Here is a 24,569-nt window from a genome sequence, read left to right as displayed (position 1 = left end):
GTGTCTTCGCAGGGCTGGCTCAGAGAGATCACACTTTTCAAGCAAAATCTCAGAGAAAAATGCTCCCTTCTTGTCCATCCCATTTTGGCAATGGGAAATAAAATGTAGAAAACTGGAGGTGCCAGCCAAACCGTCGCAAGATTCCTTATTCAAATGAAAGGGGTCCTTCCGATGGCAAGTGGCGTTATAATTATAGACTAGAAAAAGAGCAAGATCAGCAGCTGCTGCTGCTGCTGCTTGCGTTTGTTCCCTCTGTAACTGACAGGACAGAGTACTTGGCAAAAACAGACTTCCAGAAGTGGAAAGACATTTTAACCCCTGTTCTTGTCAGTCCATTCCTCCTGGGGCTCGGCAGCAGCAACCCCTTGCTTCAGGTTAAGGGAAGAGCAAGGTGACAATTGCAGACCTGAAGGGGACTTTGTTTGGGACGTCTGAGGAAGAGGAAGGGTCCAGGATTTGCCCTCGGGCTTGGACTGCCGAATCAAAATAGCAGGTCAGTGGATATAGCGTGCGCTTAATATGCTTTTATAGTTGGCTTAACTCAAATCTCTCTCGCTTACTTTCTCTACTGTGCCATAAACCAAGAAATAAGGTGATACAATGACAAGGGGTAGGTCAGCACAGAGGCACTATTTATTTATACATTCTGTAATGTGCCTTTCATGGTCAGTTAGGAAACACTGATGGCTGTTATTTTTCACTGTGGTTTTTCTCTGAATCCTAATGCATCCCGAAATTCTCAGCCGGGCAAAAATCCCATTTACGGTTGGGTTCAATATTAGTAAGGGGAGGGAAAAAATTTATTTTTAGGTGTTTATGCCTAAAGGCTTCTGATGATCTTAGCAAAAGTGGAGTAATATATAACTCACATTTCAACCTGCGCTTGAGAAAGTTTCTGAGAGGGAACAAACACTGAGCAAAAGGAAAAGCAGTGTCAGGGATATGAGCCAAAGTCTCTGCAGGCATAAAATGGGCATATCTTGTGTTATGTCCTCAAAACGCGCAAATCCACACCAGCAGAAAGCCTATCCCTCTATCTGCTAATGAAGTTAAGGGCAACACAATTAATAGGAAAGTCTCTCGTGGCACCAGTTCCTGTGGTATCTAATCTAATGCTCTCTGTCCTTCTGCAGCCAGGGCCAAAACAGCACTCAGGAAGGAATGTGCTGGGGGGCATCGTTATGCTTTGCTCTTCCTGTCCGTCTCAGTTTTAGCTTTTTAATTTCCTACAACCATGAGTAATGTTGGAAAGGTTCTCAGTCAACATGCTGCCCATGAACCAAGGGCTTGGGACCACCACGCAAGAACCAGAACCAGCACAAGGCTTTCTGCCAAAACTTCCCGATGGTGGGGGGTGGATGGGACTGTACCCAAGTGGTTGTGATTGTTCCCAGAGTAAAAAACACAAGTGCAGATTTAAATCTGTGTTTGCTATCAGACAGACACATAGCTGTCTTTCATAGCTTCGTATAGTCTAACGGAATCTTAGGTCACCTAATCTGACTTAATGTATATTTTAGGACATTACATTATATTACCGTGAAGTCCCTATATGAACCCAATGACAAATGTTCAACAAAGCATTTGCTTAGCCGGAAACCAAAATACAGTGCATCCCAGGCAAGGCAGGGCAAGGAAACCAAGGCACCGAAGCCTAAAATTGCTCTAACAGTCCCACTTTTCTTTGCCTCATTTCAAAGGCAAAAAGAAAAAGTTGCAGGCGTCCGGTGCCTCCTAAGCTACTGTGAAGAGTTTCAATTCCGAGCCGAGGGCATTGAGTAAAGTGCTAAGAAAAATGGCTGGAATCTGATTAAGTGAATTATAGTTGCTTGAATCAAGCAGGCAAATTGCACTTCGCGGAGAAAACTCCTATCCCAGTCTAATTGGGGGGAAATATTCTTAATCCTGAATTCTATTATCATTACAGCTCTGCAATTGTGGCCAAACCCCATCCACTAAGGCCTTGTAAGGCAGGATTTGCTGCAGCTCTGTAGAGGAGCTGGACCCATTTTGTCCAGCTCAGCTAGAGGCCAGTTTCTGGCACTGTCTAGTCACTGATGCCTGGGAGGTTGACTCCTTCCTGAACCCCATATGCAGAAACTGAGAGCTGTGGATTTGACACTAATTACTGCGTTCCTGAAGAGCTGCAGATGTTGTGAGGGCACTGCAGGCAATCTTGTTCCTTCCACGGCCCAGGACAGAAGGGACTGGAGAGAAAGTTTCACAGATGCCCAGATAGCAGGGGAGACCAGCAGAGCCACTCAGCCCCAACCATGTATGTCCCAGCTATGTGAATTCCTCCCGAAGATCATCTTTTGTCAGACTATATGCTCTCATCTTAAAGATCCTAAACTACGGGGCATTTATCCAGTCCCCTGTTCCAATATTTGGTTGCCCCCACAGTCAGCAATTTATGTTTTAATTCAGACTGCATTTGTCTAACTTCATCTGCTAATCATTGCACTGCATTATGCTGGGGATCTGGGTTCCCACCAGGCTATAAGCCCTCACATTATCAGATATCTTTTCTGTATCTAAGCCCTCACACACAGGCAGTCCCACTGGAGGTTTCCATTGCAAATTGGCTATTAGTGGGGAGATAGAAAGACACTTCTTGACATATGGCTTGAACACACATACTCCCTAGCATTAATGGGCAAGGACTAAAGCCTGTTACATAGATCCCAGGAAACTCAGTGTATCATTAAGAGTATTTTCTTACCCAATTCCTCCCCTCCCACAGCCTTCTCCCATTCCTTATAAAGCCCCATATCTGCTGGAGGATGGAAATTTCTGCTTCCATTTTCTTAAGTGTTGCATCATGGCCACGGGCTTTTTAGCAGACAGGACTGTATTTCTGCACGCCAGTGAGCCAGTTTGGCTCCTGAATTGAACTTTTTGGAGTTCAACAACAACAAAAAATCTAAAGGCCCATGCCAAGTCACAGAAACAGGAAAACTATCATTTGGATGCTAAAGAATAAAACCCATGCATCTTAAAAAAAAACAATAACACAAAAAAAATTCTCCAAGCACACGCTGGCAAACCTTGAGCAGCCATTCTGCAGACAAGAAGAGACAGTCTGTCAGCAATAGGAGGCTTATGGTGTCTTTTCCCTGCTGATTCCCTTGGTGACTAAAAGAAAAAGTGGCACTTTTACAGCTGAATTTTAATGGCTTACTTTATGCTCTGCATCAGAGACACAGCCAAGTTACATAAAATACTATCCAGCCATCTATTAACTATGGGTTCAGATTTTTTTTCTGAGAGTAAATGACCTACACTGGCATCAAGAAAATATAGACAAGAATCATATTTATGGTGCACAATAAGTACCCTGAGGCATTGTGCTTGTCTTAGTTCCCCCCTTTCATGCATGCTCTACAAAACTGCTTTCACATTTGGAGTTAGGTTTTTTTTGTTAGTACATAAAAGTTCCTGTAGCATCTCCCTGCACTGGGTAAGCAAGTAACAAACCCAGCGTAAAATATTTACCTGTATACTTTTAGTACTGCTTTAATGACACTGCGTTGCACGCTGCCTACCTGAGCAACCCTATGGCTTTTTTTGCACGGCCGTGCCATGCTGAAGTATCGATGAGCAGTACGTCTAGCTGCCAAGCGGAGAAATAACAGGGTTCCCCAGCTGATCTCAGCTGCTGTCGTAACCGGTCACGAAAGAGGCAGTCTCCGAATCTCATTTGGTTTTAGATAAGTATAATTACCAAAGCCAGCTGAAAATACCGGCTGGGGAGGAAGGTGCATTTGTGCAATTTAGCTTGACTTCTCTTGCTGGAGTGCTGACTAAGTTTTGAAAAAAATTTCAGGCGAATCTGCTTCCTTTCGTTTGCTCCCATCGGAGCGGAGCAAACTGAGAGTAAGCAGAGGTTTCAGAGGTGTAACGTGTCCCTGCCGCTGCTGCCCAGGAAGGCAGCTGCATTCAGTGCTAGCTGTCGCTTTTGGGTGGCCTTTGAGGTAAAGCCCAAATAGGGCCTTGCATCAGTCAATCTGCAGGTCTCAATGGGGCTTGTACCTGCAAGATTTTTCAATTTCTCTCTCTATATATATATAGAAGCACACACAGCATGTATTTATATATACATATACTATTTTATCCTTATATGTGTATGTATCTGTCTATACAAGGGGGCATTCAGGTTAGGATACGCTGTCTAAAATGTTGTCGGTTTCTGCTTCTCTTCTGCTGTTTCTAGGCACAGCCTGCCAAGACGATGACAGTCACTTATTCCAGCAAAGTAGCAAATGCCACTTTCTTTGGATTTCACAGGTTACTCCTAAAGTGGAAAGGCAGCATCTACAAATTGCTGTACAGAGAATTTATTGTTTTTGCTACTCTTTACACAGCGATAAGTGTATTATACAGGTACACTCTTTCCAATTCACATCTCATTAAATGTTGTACTGAAGTTTCACACCTCGTGGTGTTAGGCTGACGAATGATGGTTGGGGGGGAGGTTACTACATAGTTATTGGCTTTTCCTTGGACCTTTTCTAATGTCCTTTCCTTTCCATTTACTTTAATGTTCTAGAGAAAGCATGTAGGGTATAAATAAAATACTGCCTATCATATTCAGCTGATTCTACTTTCAGCCCAGTGTTGAGCAACCATCCTACAGAAATTAGGCTAAATAAACACCCATAGCTAGCCTATATTAGATAGCTTTTACCGTTCTGATGTCGAGTTGGTGGTGGCGAGCGTGCCCCTCTGCCTTAAATGATAAGTATAGACCTTTCGTCCTACTTGCAAAACTCTGTCTTCAGTTGCTCTGTGGTAATTTCCTTAACAACCCTGAAAGGTAATAATTTGTGAGCCAGGTTATATAGTTAGGAAAAGCAAAGTCTTGCTTAAGGCTAGGGTGGCGTGGCAAACCTTATTTTTAAGCTTGCAGAGGGCCAAGCAAAACTGCGTGGAAACCAGACGGGCTGTTACCTGTGTGTCACCCAGCACCTGGGGGGGTCACACGTTAGCAGAGTTGCTTCTTCCCCCAAGGTGTAAATTAAACACCGGTGTGACAGGTGCAATGCATCAATTAGTACAGTGAAACTTTTAATTGATGAAACACACTACACAGAAGTATCAAAATCATGATTCAGCTCTTACCTCGATCTGTAATTAGACCCCAGTGTTTGCTTTTCATGTGAAGCAAGGAGAAAATGAGCCTCAGTTTGTCTGTGATAAATCACTAATTTTCCAAAATGTTCAGTAATCCATACCTGTGAACTTGGAAAGAAAATTACAGCATTAATATGTAAAGAAACACCAGAGTCTGACATTTATTTAAATTAACCTAGTTTTACAGAAATGTTAGGTAATTAAAGACCATGGGAAGCTTTCTCTATGCGCTCCAGGTTTTATTGCACAATTGTAAGCAAAACCCTCCAAATATTTGTCACGTGTCCCTTTTATATGAAATCAAAGAATAACTGTAAGACTCATCTATAGAAATAAAAAAAATTGTTTGTATTTAAGCTGCTTGTATTTCATTAGGTATCTTTTTCCATAGGCAGATGCTGCCATTCTCCACGCATTTTCTATCATCTGGTGAATATTTCCCTCACTGCAAAATAAATACAGTTGTTTTTTTAATCTTGTGGAGAAGAAAAATTTCGTAGGAGTAAGAGTAAAAAAACTGCTGCAACAACATAGCATTTTCAAATAAGAACAGTTAGAGACTGATAACCTTTTGCAGTTCAGGCAGACCTGAGCATTTTTATTAAGTGGCCCTCTGAAAAGGGAGAGCAAGCTCCACTTGAAGACTTATGGCTTGCTATCATCATTGGTCTGTATGAGATAGCAAGCTAATTCTCCAGGTGTATTGATCCTAATTAGTAGTGCCAGTCAAATTAGTCATGAGAAAACTGCAAAGACCAAGGAATAATATTGTCTTCTCCTCCGGCTTCTTTATTACATGCCAAAAGTGTTCAGCACTTTACCTTTAAGAATTTGCTTGAAGACATTAGCCAGGGTTGCTCCGGATTGCACATACCTGATTATTTATACATATTTGCACTTTGTAGCTAGTGCCAGAATATTATGAATGGACAGATACATTTTATTTTTGCTGCAGATTTTTTCTTACAGGTAGCCAAAAACGGTTCTTTGAAAAATTATCAATTTACTGTGACAAATATGCTGAACAAATCCCAGTAACTTTTGTGCTTGGTAAGTACGGGTTACATGTGAAACTATTCTCCAATGCTGTTTCTGTTCAGGCATTTTGTGAATGTCCGTGCATGGAAACATTTCAGAGCTGAGGGGCTTATGGGAGGTGAGAGGCTCACTATAAAATAATCTGCTTCCAACAGGTCTCCTAAAACTCAAGTGGGTTTTGTCACATCAACATTTATGCTTCTGTTCTTAATATACCAACAAAGGAGTAAAGTTTCCATATATATATATGTATAGTGCCCACTAACACTGATACATTGTGCCTGATCTTTCAAAGCACTAAATCCACTCAGGGTTTACTACAGAAGAGAAAATTTGGAAGTTCGTGTGTATGAGATGATAGCTGGAATGGGCCATTAAGTTGCAGTGTCTATTAAATAATTAGCATTGATTGCATCCTGGGTTTTGACGTGACTTACTGCATTTATTCTGGGAAATGTGGCAGCTTAGTGATATGAATAAGAGCCTGCAAGCTAAATCAAAGTAACCAAAACAGAAATCCTGACAGGCACTGGACTTTTTTTTTTTTTGCTTCTAACCCCCAGGTTTCTACGTTACTTTGGTGGTGAATCGCTGGTGGAACCAGTTTGTAAACTTACCATGGCCAGATCGACTGATGTTCCTCATCTCTAGCTGTGTCCAGGGCAGAGATGAATACGGGCGCTTGTTGAGGAGGACTCTCATGCGTTACGTGAATTTAACATCTCTGCTGATCTTTCGCTCTGTGAGCACAGCCGTGTACAAAAGGTTCCCCACCATGGACCACGTGGTAGGAGCAGGTACATTTGAGGCCTTCTTCCCAAAATGTCTTTCCTTTCCCTCAGAGGTGGGGGCACAGGGAGGGAAGGAGCCAGACTCATTTTTTCCTTCCTCTTTGGCCCCATGTGTGCCTCGTATTAACCCATGTCAATGCTACCACGTTTTTTGTCAGTGGCTTAAATAACGTGCCCATAAATGTGCGTCTTTAATGCTCTTAAAGTCTTCACCTAGCAACACTATAGAAATGAAATGAATTTGGGGCTCTTGTGTGGGTCTGCTCTCGGAGGCAGTAGGCCTGCACCAAACACATAGGTACATGGAGCAGGTACGGCATTCTTCAAAGCGTGAAAAATAATGTAGTTGTGCTGTCGTATGATGCAGTAGGAATGGTGACTTGTTATATGGCGTTGCCTCGATGTCTAGGATGTCTTGTGTATCAAAGACTGATCTCTGCAGGCACTTCACAAGTACAGCTTTATCTCGATTTATTTTAAGTAGAATGCATTTTAAGTAGATTGCACATTTTAACTGTTGTGGTATACTTAAAACCCCCAACCCCAAGGGTTTTTTCTTTAAATTTACAACTTCACCTTAAGCTTAGTTTTTCAGGGATAAATATGCTACATATTAAACATGTCTTTATTTTCTGTTTGTTTTGATAATACAGAGAGCATGATGATGGGGAAGAGAGTTCAATCGTGTAAGACTTGTCTGTATAAGACTTGTTTGTCTATGGAGGACTGACCACTGAGTAAAGGCAAGGTGTGATGCCGTGCCTTCTGACTGGCAGGGTCAGTGTCAGGGGCAGGGCACCAGTGCAGAGATGTGGGGATCTGTTCCAAATAGGAGAAGTCGTACATTTTTTACTGAACGTCTTGCATTTCTTAAAATTATTCCTTTGGCAGAGATTAGTAAGCAAAGTTGTAGCAAGTTAAAATATGCAGTGTGTATATACATATACATATTTCAAATATGTGTGAGAAGCTTTGGATACTAAAAAAAAAATCCAGGCAGAATGCACTGATCTTACAAAAAAAAAATAATTTGTGCTGGAGTCAGTTGGATTTTGAAGTTCTCTTCCTTGTTCTGTTCAACAAAACTGTTTACCTGAGCCTGTGAGAGGTCAAGGGAGCTTCTGTCACTCTCCCCAGCAATCTGCTTCTAGTACACACTGGAAAATTACAACATTTCCAGCAGGCTAATCCAGCTCTGCCTCCCTATTGCTAAAGACAATCTGTTCCAAAAGAGACAAAATGTCACAGCGTTGTACAAAAATTGTAGACTGGAAAACAACTTTTGGTTGTTTGGGGTTTTTTTAACAGTGGAAAATATTCTACTATAAACTGTATAACTAAGTATTGATAGTGTAGTCAGCTCTGTGTATTTCAGTATTTATTCTGTAGGTTTTAACACATATTGTGCCACAGAATTTTTGTTGATACGGTACTAAGCACTTGAGGGTATATTTTGTTCGTATTAACATCCAGTGATTAAGACTACTCTGCAATTATCCCCTCCCTAGCTCCCTATGGCATTACATATCAGACTGCATGGGAGTGCAGCATTTAATATGAACGTGAGCGGCAGAATCTGATATTGACAGCGCAGTCGTCATTGAAACAACTTGTGCCAATTTTGCATTTTTGCTATCATACTGAGAACTGCCACAGTGTAACTATTGCTACGCATTTCTCTTTTCAGCAAATGAACTGCTTAAATTCATAGATTTTAAATCTGAGAACAGTTATCATGATAATCTAGTCTGACTCATCCATTACACAAGGCAAAAAGCTTCCTCACAACATCCTTTATCATGTTGCAATTTCTGACTGAGCTACAATACCCTCTAGGAATATAACCGGCCCTGATTTAAAATTCAACTGGGTATACTGGAGACTATGCCGCATCCTAGGTGAACTGACATTCACAATGGTGAACTCACTGTTGGAAAGTGAAATTTTATTCTCAGTCTGAACTTGCACAAAGTCATCCTCTAGTCACTGAATTTTATTGGGTTGTTCTTTTTCTAGTCAGACGAAAACACCATTTTTCTGTCAATAGCTAACTGATAGCAGAGTGCATAAAGGCTTGAATAAACTTAGGATCTTCACTCTCTGTAGCCTGTCCCTACAAGGTACGGTCATCAGTGCTGGATCTTCCTCTTAACTCTTTTCTAAACTCTTTTTAATCTTTTAGCATTCCTTATGGACCTGTAGGCAGTACATGCATGTAGATTCATGATGTTATGATGCTGAGTACTGCGGCACATATGCCCTCGGCATCAGCTGCCTCACAGCAGTCCTGAGCGTACCAATCCCGTTGGCTGCAAGGTGCAAGAGGGACGTTGGGTGCTCAAGAACCTGAGTCTTGAAAAACATGAATAATGAATCAGCAGCTGGGCAGAGAGCAGCCCAAAACAGCTGATAGGAAATGCTGAAAAGAAACATGAAGTGTGAGCCCAACTACACGAATACCTACGGACAGCTTTGCAGTCCCAAAGCCTCTACTGGAGTCAAGTACCTAGATTAATTCTTTCCCACATAACACAGAAGCAGGAAGTGAAACTTTTATCTACTTGACCGTTGTTCGTGCACTCTGGAGATATGGGAGATGACCTCTTTTCAGTTCCTTCTTCTCTAACCACTAGCCTTCAGAGTATTTGGCATAGGTCTTGTCTTGTCTCAAACCATTCAGTTTTGACAGGAGAACTGGATACTCTCCAAATCACTTAAGGTAAAGCACAAGTGACTTTTCCCAGCCAGGCTTGTGTTGTCATCAATATTTTTCCCATAAGACCACTTTGGCTGACACTGTTCACATTAGTGTCCTTTGATTCTTTATTGATTACATCCATGTCAAGCTTTTCATGCTTTTGCAAGGATTCAGTGCCCTGTAATTCCTTAGATCATCCTCTTCAAGATCTTGGCACAGTATTTGCCAAATATTTCCAGTTTTCTGGAGCTGCTCCAGTCCTCCACGGCTTGTCAAAACCAGTGTTCTTGTTCAGAGAGTTCCTCAGTTAATTCTTTGAGTAAAAATAGTATGACCATATTTAGAAACCATTTAATTTTAATAACTGAGGTTCGATATCCTCCCTTGTATTTGATGGAATATAAAGTGTTTCTTTACCGCTGCAATAACAGCAAGCAGTTTGGAACTGCATGTTGTTTGTATTGCTATAATCTTCACCAGCAGTAAAAGCAATCCAGAACTGTTTCATATTTTCATATTTGATAAGAATACTAGGCATTCTTAATATTAATCAAAGAGAATATTTAATTAATATAAACACAAACACCTTACCTTTAAAAATAATGGCAATTTGAATGCTATTCTTAAAATAACAACGCTGTGTTGAGCTTTTCTGAACAAGAGTACCCGGTTTCATTGGAGAGCTGAACTGATCCTTGGAGCTTTGCTCTTCTTTGTGACCCCCTCAGGCTGTGTCCTTCCAGATAATGACTTCCCAGGACCTCTCAAGTGACTTGCAGCCAGTGTTTACTCCAGACTGTCAGTTTTCTGATATTCTGTCTGTCTGTTTCAGCCTGATAGAAACATCTTTTCCTGCCCCATAATGAGCAGGCTGGCCAGCCAAAAATCAAACTCAGCCTTTGAAAGACAGACTTTTAGGAGTCAGGGGTCGTGACTAGCAGGTCAATTTGTTTTGTTGCCTGATTATTTCTGTGTAGTTAGTTATGAAAGCTGGCTGCAAACTGCCCAGGGATCTTTTAAAAGCTGTATCATATTCTGTTCTCAGATTCCACAATACTGCAGTACTGTGTCTTGCTGCCGAACATTCCCTCTTCCTCAGATTTTTTTGTCTTGCCCTTGTGTTCCTTCTCTGTAGTTGCAGTATTTCGTACCTCCTGTGTGGACTTGTTGCAACTGTACAACAGTGGCATTTTCCTCAACAACAGAATATTTAAGAAGGTCACCTTGTTTAACAAATCTCCTCTTATCTTATTCACATTTTTATACAAAACACAACTGAGTTTGTGTATAGTTATATTTTTGCTGCTTCGTATATCATTAGCAGCGTTAGCCACAACGGGCCGATTCTTAGTTACTAGTTGGAGACTAGAAAAAAATTCCTATCTATTCTCCATTCCCTTATTGAAATTTTAGCACTCAAACTTGTAATTAATTGTCTGAGCCACTTATTTTGGAGCTGCCATGCTGCTAACTTTGTCCTGTTTCGGAGCTAGTGCCAACACCACAAAAGAAGCCTTATACCCACCCTTGTAGGTGACAAACACACACACAACCCAGAGTGAAAACTAAGATCCCCCGACCCTGACGATTGCTCCAAACCCAGAAAATCCAGGATATGGACACAGGAAAATGTGAAGTTCCCCTTCATGAATTGTTTTTCTCAAAGGCTGGGTGGAAGGAGGACAGAGCTTTCTTACCCAAGGGAGTAGAGGTGTCACTCTGAAAACCAGAGCAGCTCCCGTGCCAGTCCCAGGCAGCGAGCTGCTCTGCTGCAGGTTGCGTCCCGTACAGCCCTGTCTCCCCTGCCATCTGACCTTGGACTTGCTTGCGGCGGGGGGAAGCAGGGCTTCACAAGGCCAGGAGAACTCTGCAGGAAACGTAATACCTTCCCAGCACCCCGGCAAGGCAAACTGCCAGGCAGAGAGCGGCCTCAGCCTGCAGCCCCGCAGCACGTCGCCTGGCCCGGCGTCCCGCTAGCAGCGGGATTTCTGTGCGTGGTTCCTTTTCCATCTCTGCACGCCTTTTCCATCTCTGCACGCCTTCGTAACCCCAAAGAAAACATGAAGCACAATCTGGCAGGGCAGTATTTCGCTGGCAGAAGGCACGCTCTCCGTTGAGCTCTGTTTCGTGCACACACTTGTATCCTCTTGTTGCTTGCTCACTGCTTTGCAGATTTACCAAAATATTATCAGAATCAGAAGGTCACGTAACTGCCCTTATAACATATGTTGAGATGCTGCTAAAAGCCATCATTGCTGAAAAGTGATAGTTTCTTGACTGATGTATACAGTTCCTTATTTTTCTGAAAGCAGAGTATGAAACTAGAGATTAACCTGCACAATGCTTAGCATTATATGTATCTACAATATGTCATCAGTCAGATATGGGAACACAGTAATAGCAAATTATTGCATATATTGATCAAGAGGGATTTTGTGTAGGTAGCTACTGCAAAAAGAAGTTGTTTCAAGCAAGATCTACCCTGGCAAAATAGCTAGGGGAAAAAAAAAAAAAGAGGAGGAGGCTACTGGTTAGAATTATAAATAGTGTTTTGCATAGTTTTATGCAAATATCACATAAACAGATTCCAACATATTCAAAATTTATAACATCAGTTGCACTGACTGCACAGAATAAATTGCATCTTTTTTTATGTAAATAGGTTTTATGACAAGATATGAAAGAAAAATTTTTGATGACCTGAAGTCTCCCCACCTGAAATACTGGGTTCCATTTGTCTGGTTTGGAAATTTGGCATCGAGGGCACGAAAAGAGGGAAGGATTCGAGACAGTGTAGATCTGCAGACACTGATGAACGTAAGGAGAAAAAGTAAATCTACAGAAAACCAATCTGAAATCGCTATGGAGTAGATTTTCACCTATGTAATTTGATTTAGTGCACACAACTCTCCAGTGTCATCTAAATGATCTTACTGAAGATTTGTACAACTTTTCTCTGTGTACCAATATACACTCAAGCACACACAGTAGGACGTCACTGGGATTGTATTGATATTACTAAGAAGGTATTAATTGAAGCAACAAATTGATGAGTGAAAAATTAATGTAACATCACTGTAAGTTCCTATTGTTCCATTGCTGCAGGAAAAAAAAAATTGAAGATTTTAATATCAGTTTCAGTGAAGATAATCTCCCTGAATATTTCATTAAGTGGTCAAACATCTATTTATCATATAATATATTGTCTTTCATGTATTACTAGACTGTAGATAAGATAATTTATGAAGAAATATGTACTATACTAAGCATTACAACTCCATAAAATAAGTGAATATTCAAATGTGACAATGGGGTGCTGGATATAATTATGACATCAATTTACATATACTACACTTTCTTATCTCCTTGTCTTTTTACAGAATCACAGGATGGTCAGGGTTGGAAGGGACCTCTGGAGATCATCTAGTCCAACTCCCCCGCCAGAGCAGGGTCACCTACAGCAGGTTGCACAGGAACATGTCCAGGCGGATTTTGAATGTCTCCAGAGTGGGAGACTCCACAACCTCTCTGGGCCTGTTCCAGTGCTCTGCCACCCTCAAAGTAAAGAAGTTCCTCCTCATGTTTAGATGGAACTTCCTATGCTCAAGTTTGTGCCCATTACCTCTTGTCCTATCACCGGGCACCACTGAAAAAAGACTGTTCTCATCCCCCTGGCACCCTCCCTTTAAGTATTTATAAGCATTGATAAGATCCCCCCTCAATCTTCTTTTCTCCAAACTAAAAAGACCCAAATGCCTCAGGCTTACCTCATAAAAAAGATGCTCCAGTACCGTAATCATCTTTGTAGCCCTTTGCTGAACCCTCTCCAGCAGTTCCCTGTCCTTCTTGAACTGGCAAGCCCAGAACTGGACACAATAGTCCACATGTGGCCTCACCAGGGCAGAGCAGAGGGGGAAGCTAACTTCCCTCAACCTGCTGGCCACACTCTTCTTGATGCACCCCAGGATGCCATTGGCCTTCTTGGCCACAATGGCACATTGCTGGCTCATGGTCATCCTGTTGTCCACCAGGACTCCCAGGTCCCTTTCCACAGAGCTGCTTTCCAGCAGGTCAGCCCATTTTTGCTCATTTTACATGAGCAAAAATGAATTGTAACAAAAAGTTCATCATTTGGAATTGAATGTCATGCAATTTTATTTCGTTGGGGGTTGTTTTTTTCTTTTTTTTTTTTTTTCCTTGTAGGAGATGAATAAGTACCGGTCTTGGTGTAGTCTTTTGTTTGGTTATGACTGGGTTGGAATTCCACTGGTCTATACCCAGGTACTGAGACATTATCCTTTACAAATTTTGAAATACAATTTCCAGAAAAGGGGAGTTTGGTGCAAAACATCCATAGACTTGACCAGAGTCTCTGAGCTGTTGAGCACTCGTTGACTTACAGGGGGCTGTGGACATCTGGCTAACTATTTAAGTCATATTTAATGCAGAGATGTTTTCAAGGCCTTGCATAATTTGGGAGAGGGGAGAGAAGCACTGAAATGTTTTTAAGTTTCCTGGGTCTTTTTCCCGGCTATAATTATTCCTGTGGCCTCTCTGCTTGTAAAACCTCCCTACAGATTTGTAAAGTATATAGCGAAAGGCACTTAGAGGCCTTTGGGTATTTGTTGCGTTATGCCTGAGATTGTATGATTGCATGATTTCAATTAAGTTTTGTTCTTTGCAGGTTGTTACTCTCGCAGTCTATACTTTTTTCTTTGCCTGCCTGATAGGGCGCCAATTTTTGGATACTGACCAAGGGTACCAGGGACATGACTTAGATCTTTACATTCCAATCTTCACACTGTTACAGTTCTTCTTCTACGCGGGATGGCTCAAGGTAAAGTGGCTTTCTGGAAAAGTCATGGGGGAAGCCTCCCTAGGGGAGCTGGTGAAGGTGTCAGAGCTGAAGTCAAGGTGTCAGATTTGTGGCACACTATAAAATCACCAACGATTAATGGAGTTACAGCAAAGCTAGATTGAGCCCAAAGTGTCCTGTGGTCATAAAGAAACATCATTCAATACATTATTAATTCTACCTTCCTGATCTTGCAGTAAGAAACAGTTGGGAACCTGAAAGAACCCATTTCAGTAGGACCAGTGCAGCCACAACTCCCCAAAGAAGTATTATTCCAGCAAAATTGGGTCTCAGGACTTGGGACTATAAAATGACAGATGAAAGATTAAAAAAAAAAAACTTTCTCCCACTCCGCTCTGCAATGGGGAAGTATTGCTGCAGACCTGGCACGCGCTGAAAAGGACTGAATTATAGTTTCTTCTTATGATCAAAGCCAGCCTTTAGTATCTGCTGTTAACTTAATCAGATGCAGGCAATTAAAGGTCTCCAGTTCCAGAGGGTTATCAAATAGTGACAGCCAATATTGGCTACAACCCCATCGCGTAAAAACGTTCATTAAAAAGATGAGTTATAGAAGGAATTGAATGCTACTCATCAGCCCATTGATGCCTGGTCAGTTAATGTATCACCATCGATCTGAAAGTTGAGTAATTAAGTCACATACCTCACGGCGGTTCTCTCCTCTGCAGTAAGTATCGAGGTAGTTTCAAAAAAGTTTCAAATAAAAAGCAAATTAGTACATTAAGGTCTATGTGCATTAAGATTTCCTTTTGGGATTATTAATCATGGCTGGAAACTTAGAGCTAACTTTTCTGTTAGGTTATAAATTGCACAAAATTGGCCAGTTTTAGAGCCCCCTTCCCACAGCCAGCTCTGAAAGGTGGAGTAGAGAAGGCAACACACCAAGCTGGCAGATCGCAGGGGATAGAAAGTGCCTGCAGGGCAAGCTCCTCTGGTCCTGTGTCCTAGGAAATTGGGAGGGAAAAGGGGTTTGCCATGTAGGGACCAGCCTGGAGGGGAAGCAGGATAGAGGAGGGGAGGCTGGCAGGGCAGGGGGATAGTGCTGCTCCTGCAGAAATGGGAGCCTTTATCTCTAGGCAATGTCTTCCAGGTTTTTACTAGTGGGTTACAAAACTGTCAGCTGTTCCTCTTGACCACCCTGCTGGTGCTCCTGAGGGGGGAATGGTTTCCCCTTCATCAGCACCCAAGGCTGTCATAGCATCTCTTCCAGTTAGACTTAGGGCTTTCCGCCAACTCCTGGCTATGGCACGTAGGAGATGCCATTGTAGCTGAAAATCTTCTGCATAAAAGAATGAAAGGGAGGAGAAGCAGTTTTAAAAAGCAATTTTAATACCGGCAGTGCTCCCTCAGACCGGAGGTTTGTCCGAACCTGCAGTGCCCCCAAGTCAGGATATTTCTGTCTTGAAGGTTACAGCCCGTTTCCTGCTGAGTGCCCTGGGCTTTGGCTGCCAGGCTGCAGAAAGGCCCCCAGGCTATTGACTTCCAGTAACTTGGCAGTTCCTCAGAAATGATAGCTAAACTGAGCTCATTCCTTGGCCTCGGGCCTGGTTTGTTACACCTACACTACAGGGGCAAAGTTTCCCATCACGTGAAACACTTCCAAATCCCCATTTTCATTACAGAGATAGACAGACAGTCCAAATACAGGGCTTAGCTGCCCAGCACTACATTACTTTCTGGAGAATAAAGTCATGTCTCACATGCCAGGACCAGGTCAGCCGAGCAAAAGGCCACTGCTGCTGTTCCCTCTGTCCCAGCCCTGCTCCCTTTTTTTAGCTCATGTGACAGGTTTTGCAGTGGATTTTTGAGTGGTGATCCCCCGGTTTACACTGAGCTGATCCAGTGTCTTCCCTGGAGAGCCACAACGCAGTCTGCACTCTGGCTCATTCCTCTTGCAGCACTTCTATAGCTATACCCAAAATTTAATGCCATGGGGCAGGCCAACAAGTATGAGCAGAGGCGTCCCCTGTCTTCTTTTTGTTCTTCCTGCCTTGTGGGTGTTTTTGTCATGTTAGTCTGCTCAGCAGTTCCTTTGTCGTCTTCCACCACTGGCCTGGGAAGTGCTGGCCTATGAGAGTCAGCATGTGCTTAGCCACTGGTACAACCTAGAGGCACATAGGAATAAATGGCCAGGGAGTGACTGTCTTATAAGTTATTTAGATCTTAGCCATCCACAGTGAGGTTCATAAGCAGGGCTGTTTAATCACAGAATCATACAGTCGCTTCACCCACACCCACGTTAAGCCAAGGACCTGGCCACTGCTCCTGCGCATGGCCCTGGTGAACACCAGGGAGGCTTGGGAAGGTCAGCAAGAACATGATCGACTTCAAAACTGGGGCTTAAAAAGACAAACAGAAGGACAAAAGCATGAAGGGGAGGGGATATTTAACCTCTGTGTTCCAAGGAACTGAGAAATAGAGAAGCAGTCTGAATTTCCTAAAACATTTTCATTTTTTTAAAATTTTCCTATTCCATCGTTTTATTTCTCCCTCAGCAGCTATGAGTTTTCTCCCCGCAATGTGCTTTGGTGATCACGGGGATGGGGGGGGGGGGCAGTCTCTGGTTGTTTTTCTGTTTATTTATTCCTTTGGGGGGACAGGACTGGATAAGGCTATGGGCAGCCAGAGAGGTTTCTTTTCTCAGCCTAGTTACCAGACTAAGAAGCCTCACCACAGAGGTGCCTGAGCTCACTCTTTGGTTGCCTCCTCCACAGGATGGTCTTCTCCCCTTCAGTTTTAATCACTTCATGTACAGAAACCCCAAACAGCAGTCTGAATTAAAAAACAAACTTGGACCCTGTCTCTAGGTTTTGGCTAGCATGATGCACGGCGTCCACTTGAGTCATGTGTTGTGGCGGGCTGCTTTCCCTGAAAGGCTTCAGAGGGATGCCATCAGCATCACCCCCAGTAAAGAAGCAGGGGCTGAGGGCTGAGCTGGAGAGACAAGCTGTACTCCATCCAGCAGACTCCAGCTGCAGGGCTCGGGAATACTGACCCAATGGGCTGGTGGAGTACTGCAGACCATAACAGAGCTTCTAGCTGCTGAACCGTTCATTTCAATCAGCCCAAGACAACAGTAAGGAAAGGTAATGACTATCTTATGTGACAATTACTGTGGCCCAGACATGTCTCAATTCCCAGTAGGCCAGCTCTGACAATCATGATTAACGGCACCAACGAGGCACCGAGGTATGAATCTATAGGGAAAGCAAGCTGTTCCTTCGCTAGGCTGGCAAAACCATCATGCCAGAGCTTATGCTATGATTGCAAGTGACAGGCAGGGAGAGAGAGAAAAATCAGATCCTATTTTCTCTGCGGCAGCGGTCCTGACATGGCATGCCAACCTCTATTCACTGTCTCGTTTTCCTTTCAGGTCGCTGAACAACTTATTAATCCATTTGGAGAAGATGATGATGATTTTGAAACTAACTGGTGCATCGATAGAAATTTACAGGTTGCTGTTGTTATTTTTTCTTGCAGCTTTACTGTACCGTAGATTATCATTACATTTAACCCTATTTCTTGTATCACAGTACAAATTAAGGGCAACAAGTGTCATCAAAACAAGTTCTTACCCTGAAGGAGTATCTATGGCTGTGATCCCCAGTTTTTATTTTTACAAGCTAATGCGTCCTGATTTAGGTATTTCGCATTTCTTGATGCCTGACTAAACGTGCAAACAGCTGACCTCAAACTATAAGCTCACTTTATGCCTCAAAAAATGCATAATGTAGGTCAATCCTGCAAAATCCAAAAGCCGTCTATTCCCGCAGAGATGAAAACACGTTTTGCTAATCTGAATGTCTAGAGATTACAATGTGGTATATGAATTTTCCTTTAAAAAAAAATGCAGTAAAGATATCAAAAATACCGAGCAGAGCCCTGAACGAATAAGCAGGGCCCATACCATGATTAACGTGGCGATGCTGCCACCCATGGCAGCATCTGTGGTCAGCACAGGAGCCAGCGCCCTCAGTGGCAGGAGATGTGAGATGGCCAAGGTACAGATTTATTGCAGATATACCCACAATTCTCAAACAGGCTCTGTCTGTCATGCCATGAAGGAGCCCAAAGACATGAAGAGGTCCCATGGCACCCACTGCTCCCCTTGCAGGGAGAGGCATGCGTAGGGTTGAGCTGCTGTCGGAACCCATGTCTGCTGGGGACCACTGAGGCTGCAAAGCAGAGCCCAGGTGTTAGCAGGAGGATGGGCAGGGCAAGTAACCAGCATATTTGGCAAAGCAAGCAATGCAGGTACGCACAGGAGTGGGAAAGGCCTGCATGCTACCAAAGATGCTCTCTGGCTTAACACCACTTCAGGCTACTCATAGAATCATAGAATGGTTATGTTGGAAGGGACCTTAAAGATAATCTAGTTCTAACACCCCTGCCATGGGCAGCAACACCTTCCACTAGACCAGGTTGCTCAAAGCCCCAGGGGTGCCTCTGAGCCCTTTGTATAAAATATATTGGAAGGCCCTAGAACAGGATAGTCACATAGTTGGTTCTAAATGTCTCAAAATGTGGACAAAGCCTATCAGAAAGCTTCTTGACCTCTGGACATTTTAAGGAGCACAACTAATACTCTACACAGATTTCCCATAGCACATGGAGGCTCACACGTCCATTTAAGTACATCACGCATGAGGAAAGGACTTCAATCTGACGCAAAGAGCTTTGCAGCATAGAAGACAAGTTACAATAAATCTTATGCTTTCATGAGCAGAGGAGGGTCTATGGGGTATGTTTGATAATACCAAGTCTCTTCCCAGTGCAAGGCCAGCATACACAGCTTACTTTAAAGGGTTTCTGAAGGAAATGTTGACGTAGGGAGTACAAAGCAGATTATTTCATATGTTGTGCTATGTTGAAAGTGACATGATTTATACCAAAAAAATCTAAGGTCTCACTTCTGGCTGTGGACGAGATGCACATGAACTTACCAAGGTTGGAAAAAGATATTTACTGGAACGATTCCTCTGCCCGGCCGCCCTACACAAAAGCAGCTGCTGATTACTGTATTCCTTCGTTCCTTGGATCGACTATTGAAATGGGGTGAGTGGCACTAATGCCATCAGAAAGATCACCACCCTTACAGCCCATGTTGACTGATGGACAGTCAGCACAGGGCTGCAGGCTGTGACGGTACTGTGAGCGGGGAAGATGGAGATGGGAAATGATGCTACTGGGAGGGAGCAGACAAGCTGGTGGTGGTGGGATGATGTCTCCAGTGGCCCATGTGCTCATATGAGTTGTGCACCCATTGCTTAAATTGTGTAATTAATAAATAGAGTATGTTTGCAAGGGAGGGTTTGTTGATAGTCTCTGAGTGCAGGATAGCACCTGAAGGCAGTGACTGACTTTTCTTAATAATTTTTTTATTTACTACAGCTTCTTCCTACACCCCCCCCCCCCAGTTAGCAAAATAGCTATTCCTTTGCTTGTTTTGTTAGCAGATGATGGCTAAAATCAGTCCAGATTTTTGGTGAAGATAAACAAGAAATGATCTTAAACATTGTATGACTTTTCGTTGGCTAATAATCTAGGCATGGAAGTTGGAGTGGTCGAATTTTGTGAAGGGGTAACAAAGAGGGGTTATTTGCAGAGATCAACCAACTTTATAAAGAAACATGTAGAGGATATAGGATTGCCCCGCGTTGTCAGGATCTATACGAGAAATCAATAGGCCAGTTACATTAGAAGCTGTTGAGTTTAAACATTTGTGACATGCTGTACTGTAGAAGAGGTCAGTAAGTGTAAATACCACCGTGCCTGAACAAATACCAGGGCAAGTAGATGTTTTTATCTGAAAATCTTTTTAAAAGACTTTATAGTACCCATTTTTTTAACTTTAAAACTTATCTCAAGAAGTTTTTAATTTTTCCAAAATTTTCCAGCCTTTATCAAAATAAAATATGCTTAATTTTTTGCTTCATTTGTCCTGGAAATTGGTGTTTTCTCATTTTTATTCCTCTTATTTTTCCATTTTTGCATGCATTCTACTACAAAAAACAATGGTCTATACAAGTTCCTTTTATCACACACAGCCTTTTCAGAATTTATTTCTTTCCGGAAAAACTATGAAATGGTCAAAAGAAAAGTAAAGAAGTAAAGAAGAAAAACTCATAGAATATAATTTATTTTGCTGTAATTGCTAGCGGAAGAAGTGGCAAAGAAGAAACATTGTTAAGTCTGCAAACAATATTTTAATGAGAAGTCATTCACACAAAAAATGAAGGGAGGAGTGAATGAAAAATAGCTCCGTTAGCCCCTGTGAAATCCAAACAGCTCTGATGTGTTGACTTTTTTTATTAATTATTTTCTCCTCTGAACTGTTTCTCTATTCACCTCTCTAAAAAAAATGGGTAGTTCTTATGCAGACTTCAAAAACAAGGTCTAGAATTTCATCCAAGTCCAAAGCAGATATATAAAACTTGAGCCCAAATCCGAAGTCTTCTCCAGTCCCCCCCAATATCTGAAACAGGTTGCCCAGAGAGGTGGTAGATGCCCCATCCCTGGAACCATTCAAGGTCAGGTTGGACTGGGCTCTGAGCAACCTGATCTAGTTGAAGATATCCCTGCTCACTGCAGGGGAGTTGGACTAGATGACCTTTAAAGGTCCGTTCCAACCCAAACTATTCTGTGATCTTCACAAATGCCGGATGAAGTTCCTCTGTCCCTCTGGGTTAATGTTACCTCCCTTTGCTCCTCACCTCAGGTTTGGCCTGAGCCCCTTTGCCATTCTTGCCCTTAGGACAGGCAACTGGGCCAGTTTGGCTTGTCTTCTGGGGTGCACTGAGTCAGTAATGTGTACTGAATTGCCTGGCAGACGCAGCAATAGTTGTTCTCATGAACCACCAAGGCTGGGCAGAAGAGTACCAGGTACAGGTGGGAATTTCAGACACACTGTCGTGCCTCAGAGGTAAGTGAGATTTGGCCATCTGAGTAATTCCAACATTTTTTTGAAACCATCGCACTCTGCTTCCAGGGGTAACATTTTCCTGTTGTTAGTTTTTGCCTGAAGGATTCTCCTGAAAAGTATCTACAGCACCGAGCAGGCTTTCTTTCTCCCCTTTCCCTCACCCTAAGCACAAGGCTAACCATGTGGAGCTGCCACAGAGGGCTGCAGCCCAAATATGAAATGGTGCCAGATGCCTGGCTGGATGCTTTCCCAGCCTGGTCCTCAGGAGGAGATATCCGGATGTGGAGAGCTTTCTGTGTGATCTGGCTGGTCCAAAGGCATGGATGCTATTTCCTGGCACCCTCACCCCTTTTTCACCCCTTCCATGCCCTTTCTTGGGGACACACTAGGGCCTTGATTCCGATGTCTTCCTGCTGAGACAGTGGGATATATATGCATGCAGACCACACGCTTCCTATACATAAGTGACACGTACTACCCGGCTTTATTTGGCAGGCTGGCTGATACCGAATTCCTCTATGGAGAAGAGTGGCCCTGGGAAGAGGAGAAACATCGAAGACAACATTCAGTGCTGAGAAGAGTCAAGAGATTTCTCAGTGTTCATGAGGGCCCTTCGTCCCCAGCTCACCGGCGCTACAGTCGGCAGACAAGTGAGAATTCGGTGTTTTTCCCAGCAGATGAAAAGGGGCACATAAGACGGTTGCAGGAAATGCACACAAGAGGGAGACACTCTACTTCGAGCTTCAAGAAGAAACATGAAGGAGTTGACAGAAGTAATAGACTTCATAGTAGCAGAGATCTAGGACCCATAACTGAGACCTCAAGGAACGAGGCACAGTTCGGCGACAGTGACACCTCATCTGAGACAAACAAGCCAGTTCCTGAGGTCATCATCTCTGAAGCCGAGGAGAAAGCACCTGATGTGATGGGCAAACCAGATCCGCAAACAGAGCGTACCACAGGCATGCCAGAAGAGAAGCTGCAAAGAAGCCTAACTGAGGCAAATGTGTCTCTTCTGGACCAGCCTTTTTTCCCCCCAGAAATGATTACATATGTCCCAGGCTCTGAGGTGCATCAATCACTTCCTACTGTGATAGGGGAGCCCAAACATGAACCTCATGGTAGTAATATAGCAGGTTTCATAACAGATCCTGAGAGAAACCTTCAGCGATGGAGTTTGCCGAGCTTCCATAGTCATAGTACAGTGTCAAATGCTGACACTGCACCACCTTTAACAGATTCTGGGACAACTTCACAACAAAAGAACTTCAGTGATGGAAAAAATCTTACTTCTGCTGCTGCTCCAGAGATGTTTGAGATGCAGCACTTATGGGAAAACCTGGATAGTAAAGAAACAGCCATAGTAGAATTTTCTAATGAGAAAAGTGAAAGAAAACTCTGACCGTGCTTCCCCTGGGTTTGACTGAACTTCTCGTCTTCTCTTGAAAGGGGTTCTCACATAGATTTGCTGAAAGTGCAGAAGGGCAGACACGATGCTCAGACAAGTCCTAAGCAAGATCCAACAGAGGATTTTGGCACCAAAATAGGAGGCATTGGGTGAAATGCTTTAAGCCAGTTAGTTGCTGGCTTGGAATCTGTGACCCTGTGAGGAAAACATTTATGGGCAGAACTGGTAGCCTCAGGAGTGGATGCAAACCAGCCAGCCCACACGGCAGCGAGCTGTGTAGGCTCATCTAGAGGAAACACTGAGGTTATCAGAAGAGCCAAGGTGGCTCTGTCTGGACACTGCTACCTTTGGCCACTCCTTCACATTAAGGTCCATGACATCCTTGTAAGACCCACCAACAGTTTCAGTTTCTACTCAAGTGGCTAGAAGGGGAGGTGTGGGCTCAGTTCTGTCCTCAGCCTGGAGAGATTCAGTCCACCATCTCTTGCTGCCTGGAGGAACGCTTGAAAAATCGGGCTCCTCGTTTGTGTGGGGCAAGAGCCTGCCCCGCTCCTGCTGAAGCTATGCCACTACAGAGTGGAAAAATAAAAGGATTAAATGTTTAACTTAGTTAAGAAAAACGGAAGAGGCAAAACTGTTGATGAGCTGGGCATGGGAGGTCTGAGCTTTGATCTCTGCTCCTTGGAGTATGTATGTGACATACCTAGTGGCTGTTTATTGTAAAACACCATTCCCAGGTGGCCCTTCTAGTGGTGACAGGGTTGTGGCACTCTCTCAAGAGGTGATGGAGCTGCAGGGGCAACTGAGCTTAGGGCTCCACTCTTGCGGAAATCTTCAGCTGGGTGCGCGCAGGCTGCAGTCATCCTAGGGGGACAACCCAATGGCCGGGACTGCTAGCAAAAATTACTTTCTGCTTCTTTCTCCCATTCCCCATTCCCATGCTGCCCAGATGTACCTCAGACATTCTCCATTAACCCAAACCTGAGCCAGCATTAGGTGGCTCCTGCTGCTCCAGGGGTGGCCAAGACACATCCCTAAACCTCCTGGTAGGAACCTGACCTTTCAGCTGCTGCTTCTACAAGAAGTCTTAAAGCAGGCCCTGAAAGCAGTGGCAGCTCTTTGTTTTTAGCTCTCACCCACATTTACACAAACACAGTCCAGAGCATGACACCAGCATTCCCACATGAGAGTATCCAGGTAGATGGTCATCCTAGACAAGGGAGAGACCAGGTGGCTGAGGGGCTGGGAAGAACAGAAAGAGGGGAGGCGCGGAAAATTATGGGGTCTGCAACAGCCAGCAAGTGGTGTGGACTGTACAGACAGCAGGTCCACCCAGGCATCTTGCTTAGAAGGTTGCATTTCAGGCAACAAACCAGCATCTTTACCAGGGTAGCTGGTAACACCAGTGGCTCCTGGGAGTCTTCAGGACACCCTGAAGCTGGGAAGGGAATGAACAGATCTGCCTGATCCTGCTCCTCTGGCCAACAGCTTAGGTGAGGAGCTTGTCCAGTAGGTTATCGCATACAGCAGAACTCTGCTATCTCATCTGGGTAGGCTTTGAAAATAAATCAGCCACCCTCCCCACTTCTACTTCTTCAGTCTGAGAACCGACTCCTGTTGGTATACATTAGACATGGCCTGAGCAGTGCCATCCTTTCAAATTCTTCAAAGACACTAGACAAAAGCACACACCAGGTCCCAAT

General features: G+C 43.5%; 1 protein-coding gene across 2 annotated transcripts; it reads left to right on the top strand.

Moving 5' to 3' along the window:
* The first annotated feature begins 390 nt into the window (after positions 1 to 390).
* BEST3 (bestrophin 3) lies at positions 391 to 23,640 on the top strand. Of its 2 annotated transcripts, XM_082498520.1 has the most exons (10): positions 391 to 493; positions 4,214 to 4,383; positions 6,089 to 6,183; positions 6,735 to 6,968; positions 12,323 to 12,477; positions 13,864 to 13,941; positions 14,345 to 14,497; positions 17,910 to 17,990; positions 19,440 to 19,591; positions 21,954 to 23,640. In XM_082498520.1, the coding sequence occupies exons 2-10, from the start codon at positions 4,232 to 4,234 to the stop codon at positions 22,858 to 22,860; spliced, it is 2,007 nt and encodes a 668-aa protein (XP_082354646.1). In that variant the 5' UTR covers positions 391 to 493; positions 4,214 to 4,231; the 3' UTR covers positions 22,861 to 23,640. The 2 variants fall into 2 exon arrangements, with proteins under 2 accessions (XP_082354646.1, XP_082354647.1); XM_082498521.1 differs by lacking the exon at positions 4,214 to 4,383 and having other exon boundaries at positions 410 to 493; positions 6,103 to 6,183.
* The last annotated feature ends 929 nt before the right edge of the window (positions 23,641 to 24,569 follow it).

Source organism: Vanellus vanellus, assembly GCF_965231255.1.
Source record: "Vanellus vanellus genome assembly, chromosome: 1".
Lineage (NCBI taxonomy): Eukaryota > Metazoa > Chordata > Aves > Charadriiformes > Charadriidae > Vanellus > Vanellus vanellus.
Note: the sequence above shows the minus strand (reverse complement) of the source record. Positions and strands in the feature narration are given on the sequence as shown.

What these genes read in the sequence shown, in the direction of transcription:
- BEST3 (XM_082498520.1), top strand. Translation starts at nt 4,232, where the DNA reads ATGACAGTCACTTATTCCAGCAAAGTAGCAAATGCCACTTTCTTTGGA. An exon ending in ATCTGCAGACACTGATGAAC is followed by an intron (nt 12,478 to 13,863) that starts GTAAGGAGAAAA and finishes TTTTCCTTGTAG; the next exon opens with GAGATGAATAAGTACCGGTC. An exon ending in GGATCGACTATTGAAATGGG is followed by an intron (nt 19,592 to 21,953) that starts GTGAGTGGCACT and finishes TTTATTTGGCAG; the next exon opens with GCTGGCTGATACCGAATTCC.